Raw genomic sequence first — 5,027 nt, forward strand, 5'->3', positions numbered from 1 at the left:
CAAAAGAAAAAAGAAAATAAACAAATGATATAAAAAACTAAAATAACATCATATGAAAATATATAATTGAAGAAAAGTAAATAAAATAAGAGAGAATAGAGAAAACAATTTTATTTGAAACTTTTAATTTGTGATAACTTTCGTATTTTAAATCTAATTTTTTATTATGTATTGTATACCAAATTAAAGTTCTTGCCATATTAAATATATTATCATTAGTCAAATTGAACAATTTTACAGAAGAAAGAATGAAATGAAATGAAAAAAGGATAAAAGAAAAAGAGATAAATAAATTTTTAAAAATAACCGTGCCTCAAGTATAACAGAATTGAGCTAAATGAGTGGAAATAATAGCTGAATTCTCGCTTGATCTCCAATAACTGATGTTTTTTTATAGAGTATTATATACAAATATAGATATATAGATTTCTCTCTCTTCCCGTTGCTACATATATACATATATCTATAAACATCCCGTTTCTCTGTAGACATTCCAAATATCCCAAACCCCAAGCATGATTCTGCTGCTTTCATGTCTTTCTATCTCTAACTCCTACTCCTCCCACACCACACCTTCTTCAATCCCTACCTGTAGCTGATATTCTCCAGTTTCCTTTTTCTTTTGCAAATTTTAGTCTAATTGTACCGAATCATCTCCACATGCAGCCTATCAGCGGAGAATTTGGCGCCATGAACAACCTCAACGCGCTGCTTAACCAGCACCAAATCTCATCCCTGCACGAGCTCCACAGTCACGGCCAACTGCCGCAGATGCTGCAGTCTGTTTCGCAGTTCGATCCGGTCGCGTCGCACGACGATTTTCTCGAGCAGATGCTCTCCTCCGTGCCGTCCTCCGCCGCCTACCCATGGGAGGACGACCACTCACAACAGCAGATGGAGGAGCATTCCGCCGCCGTTCTGGCGTCTAAGCTGAGGCAGCACCAGATTAGCGGCGGCGCTGCTAAGGCGTTGATGTTTCAGCAGCAATTGTTGCTCTCCAGAGGCCTTGCCGCCGGTAATGGCTGTCTCTGCTCCCCGACCGGATCGGATGGAGCTCTTCTTCCCATGGCGCAAGGCCATCATAACGACGGTGTTGATGGAAATGGTTTCAAGTCGGTCAGTTATCTTGCCTTTGATTTTGTTAGAAGCGCTACTTACCTAAATCCGTACTAAAAAAATTCGTTCGGTTTACCTTGATATGAGACTTATTGTGGATTAAATTACAGATACAGGCAAATGATTTATCCGTTAAAGCTTTATTCAACGGATTCACTGGATCCCTTGGTCAAACCTCAAATCAATCGCAGCATTTCCACCATCCTCAGGTCTTATGCCATACTTAGTTCAACCGCGGCAATTTTTGACTCTTTTTTGCAAATTTTACTTCAACCTACATCGTTGATAATTTCATTCAGTTATTGAAATGCCGTCATTTATTGTATTATTGATAATTGTTTTCCGATCGAGTAATTTAACTTAGAGCGGCGGTGTAGGACCAGAATTATGGTGCTGCCGGAACAGCTACACCGTCAACGGCAGCGCAGGCGATGAATCAACCTGCAGTGAGCGGTTCAAGCGGCGGAGGGGCTTCTGGACAGCCGCGGCAGAGGGTGAGGGCCAGGAGAGGACAGGCCACTGACCCTCACAGCATCGCGGAAAGAGTGAGTGTATTTATTGAATCGTACTACACAGTACAATATCGGTTACTCATTTTTAGGGTTTTTTTGGTATTTATTTCTGTGTAACTTTTGTCATTTTTCGATTCTTTGTTTCTGATTTATCGAGAAATCGTTTGGAAAATGAAACATGGTAGTTACGGAGGGAGAGAATTGCGGAAAGAATGAAGGCACTGCAGGAGCTTGTACCCAACGCAAATAAGGTCACTCATACTTCTCCGTTATCATCATCAATTAATTATTAAATTACTTACGTTAATTGTTTATTATAATATCTTAACATACATTAATTTCTTAGTGCGTTATAATAACATAACGTTTAGGCTACTGTGTGAAAAAATTTCCGAACTACTGTTAATTGCATATTTAATAGTTGAGACAGACACTGTATTATTGATTATATGTATACTTTTCTGTTGTAAAATAAAAGAAAGGGGCTAAAATGAATAATGGATTACATATTCATATGGTATAAATTAACATCTAGTTAAAAAAAAAACTGAACGCTTTTAATCGAATTTGGGAATGGAACTTAATTATGAACAGGGCCTGTATTTGGAAAATTATCATTGTTAGCGAGTCAAATCTCAATGACACGTGCTGTTAGTGAAGGACTAGAAAATAAATAAAAATCACGTGTGAGATGCGTGTGTTGTTGATAGGGTGATTGAGAATGTATTAGGTGATGGAAGCACAGCTGGAAAGGAGGAGTACATAATAGGGGAATCATAATTAGATGATCACAAGTCATCATTAAGAGTTAATACATTATTATTAACTACTGTAATATCATAAGTCATAACTAAGTGATTGTTCATTTAATATTCCTCGAGAGATAAGCTAGTTTTTATATGGAGATGAGATGCGATTAATATTTTGTTTACTGATATGACAGACCGACAAAGCCTCGATGCTGGATGAGATAATCGACTATGTCAAATTCCTACAGCTCCAAGTCAAAGTACCTCCTCTCTCTCTCTCTCTCTCTCTCTCTCTCTCTCTCTCTCTCTCTCTCTAAAAGAGATGGGTTTAAAGAAAATTTCTTTACGTATAAAAAATTGGAACTGGTTACAACGCAAAAAATAAAATAAAAATGGAAATGATTCTTTTTAATTAACAAATCGTTGTGGGTAAGGTAATATTTAATTTATCGGTGAATATGGGTTGCTGAAGAAATAAAAAGTAGTTTGCCTAAGAATCTTCGAACCTGTAACAAAACTCCTGAATCCTAATTCTTTGTCTGCGTGCAGGTTCTAAGCATGAGCAGATTGGGCGGTGCTTCAGCTGTTGCGCCATTAGTTGCTGATATATCTTCTGAGGTAAGGATGCTCATCTTTATTAGTATAATAATAATTAATTAATTGTTGATAACACCTTTCATGTTGGATTGAGGTAAGTTCTTAGCTATTAAAGATGACATTGAGTTTTTTTACTAGTTTTTCAACATCCATTCAAAACATTTTAGATAGTTGGACATTGGCATTTAACTCACTCAAAGCCTGGTCACTTTTTAGGTTATCTAACTCCATTTCTTAGGTTAGCTTCCACTCTCTCTCTCTCTCTTCCATTGATATGCAGATTTATATATTGAGAAAAGTTGGCCGCTGAGTCTTAATAATTTGTTTGTCTACTTTTATATTTACATGAATTTGACAGTTATCATTTAGTTGATTTTTATACAAAGCTGATTAAATCCCAAAGCACTTAACCAGAATTTTAAAACATACTATATAAAACAAAGTTTTTTGACTTAATCTAAAAGTAGTAGCTTTGTATGCATCAAAAGAATTCTGGAAAGAAACCAAACAGAGCAACCCCACAATTCATGCCCGTCTCTCTCAAAATTGTCCATCAACAGAAAACAACAAAACCATAAAGTATCACGCGTGCTGCTTTTCAGATTCCGTCTTCTCCCTCTAAAGACTTCAGGTTTCTCTCACTTGGTCAATATGATGTGGTTTGTGGATCAAAATAGAGCAAGACTTCAAAATTTTACTTGATTAAATCATGCTTAGAAATATTGATATAGTTTCGCAATTTTCTGATTGGATCATGACATGGAAGCCTTTATTATGTTGGGATGTGAAAAATAGCCAATGATGGCGGCAATAGAATAGAATATTGGTGAAATGTAGAAATTTCCAAATCTGTAGTAGTTTTTTTTTCTCTTCCAACATTTGGAAAATTGCCCAGACTAGCAAAATACATAACTTTATATACACTTTATTAACATAACGTGGTGAATGGGCAGGGGAGGAGCAGTAACGGGACACAGACGGCGTCATCATCAAACAACAACGAGGGGATGACGGTGACGGAGCACCAGGTGGCTAAGCTGATGGAGGAGGACATGGGCTCCGCCATGCAGTATCTTCAAGGAAAGGGGCTGTGTCTCATGCCCATTTCCCTCGCCACGGCCATCTCCACCGCCACTTCTCACTCTAGGAACCCCCTCGCCGCCGCCAACAGCCTCAAAATCAGCGGCATCTCCGACGCTCGAGGCCCCACTTCGCCCAGCCTGTCTGTTTTGACCGTCCAGTCCGCCACCGTGGGGGGTAACCTTAACAGAGAACCGTCCCTTAAAGACGTTTCCAAGCCATAGACATTACCAACCACTCTCTCTCTCTCTCTCTCGCTCATGACTTTTCTTCTGGGGCGAGAGAAAAAGTGGGGAAAGTGGAAAAGCGTAAAAAGACAGAAAAGGAAAAAATGGAAAATAAGATTATAGGGTTTGTAATTTAGCTGACCTCTGTTTTTTAGCTGTCGACGGCCGTCAAGTCTACCAAAATAATGGTCGTCTCTTTATATATTTAGTGATTGTTGCTTTTCAGTAGTAGTAAAAAAATAGTGTACGACACGGCGCCGTATTTGGGTAGGACTTGAGCTAACTAACAAGCAATGCAAATCCCATATGCATAAATTTCCCGCGTTCTCTTCTTTTATCGACTTGTATTACCAAAAAATTGTTATAAACTATCGATAATTTTTTGTCAAAACTATCGAATACAAATTTTTAGAATTTTTTTTTTCCAGTCTGTAGTCTGTACTCTTATTTTTTGCTTTTCGGTTGTATATGTCGTATGAATATGCGTCTTATAATTGAAATAAAATATTAGTTTCAGAGGTCTCAAAAAATAAAAATAATTATTTATAGGTCTTTATTTATTAATGATAAAATGTGGGACTATATTTAAAAAGAAAAATAATATATTTTTAATGGACGACAAAAATAGTAAAAACAATATTCCCTCAATTACATTTAATATGGTTCAAAAGCCATTTTTAGGTCAACCTTCTCTCTCTTTCACTCTCTCCATTTGCAACTCGAATTCTTTCGCTCACTTCTTGCCG

At 37.3% G+C, this 5,027-nt stretch overlaps 1 protein-coding gene across 2 annotated transcripts; it reads left to right on the forward strand.

The window, feature by feature from the left end:
• The first annotated feature begins 344 nt into the window (after positions 1-344).
• Positions 345-4,618, forward strand: LOC130988097 (bHLH transcription factor RHL1-like). Of its 2 annotated transcripts, none has more exons than XM_057911858.1 (7): positions 345-1,116; positions 1,227-1,325; positions 1,494-1,661; positions 1,814-1,879; positions 2,572-2,637; positions 2,927-2,995; positions 3,928-4,618. In XM_057911858.1, the coding sequence occupies exons 1-7, from the start codon at positions 661-663 to the stop codon at positions 4,276-4,278; spliced, it is 1,275 nt and encodes a 424-aa protein (XP_057767841.1). In that variant the 5' UTR covers positions 345-660; the 3' UTR covers positions 4,279-4,618. The 2 variants fall into 2 exon arrangements, with proteins under 2 accessions (XP_057767841.1, XP_057767842.1); XM_057911859.1 differs by having other exon boundaries at positions 1,500-1,661.
• Positions 4,619-5,027: the final 409 nt, after the last annotated feature.

The sequence above is a fragment of the Salvia miltiorrhiza genome, chromosome 6, assembly GCF_028751815.1.
Source record: "Salvia miltiorrhiza cultivar Shanhuang (shh) chromosome 6, IMPLAD_Smil_shh, whole genome shotgun sequence".
In the NCBI taxonomy this organism is placed as follows: Eukaryota; Viridiplantae; Streptophyta; class Magnoliopsida; order Lamiales; family Lamiaceae; genus Salvia; species Salvia miltiorrhiza.

Bases quoted from the DNA above. Each gene is read 5' to 3' on its own strand.
- LOC130988097 (XM_057911858.1), top strand. From the start codon at position 661: ATGCAGCCTATCAGCGGAGAATTTGGCGCCATGAACAACCTCAACGCG. The intron at 1,880-2,571 runs GTCACTCATACT...CTGATATGACAG, and splicing joins TTGTACCCAACGCAAATAAG to ACCGACAAAGCCTCGATGCT. The intron at 2,638-2,926 runs GTACCTCCTCTC...GTCTGCGTGCAG, and splicing joins TCCTACAGCTCCAAGTCAAA to GTTCTAAGCATGAGCAGATT.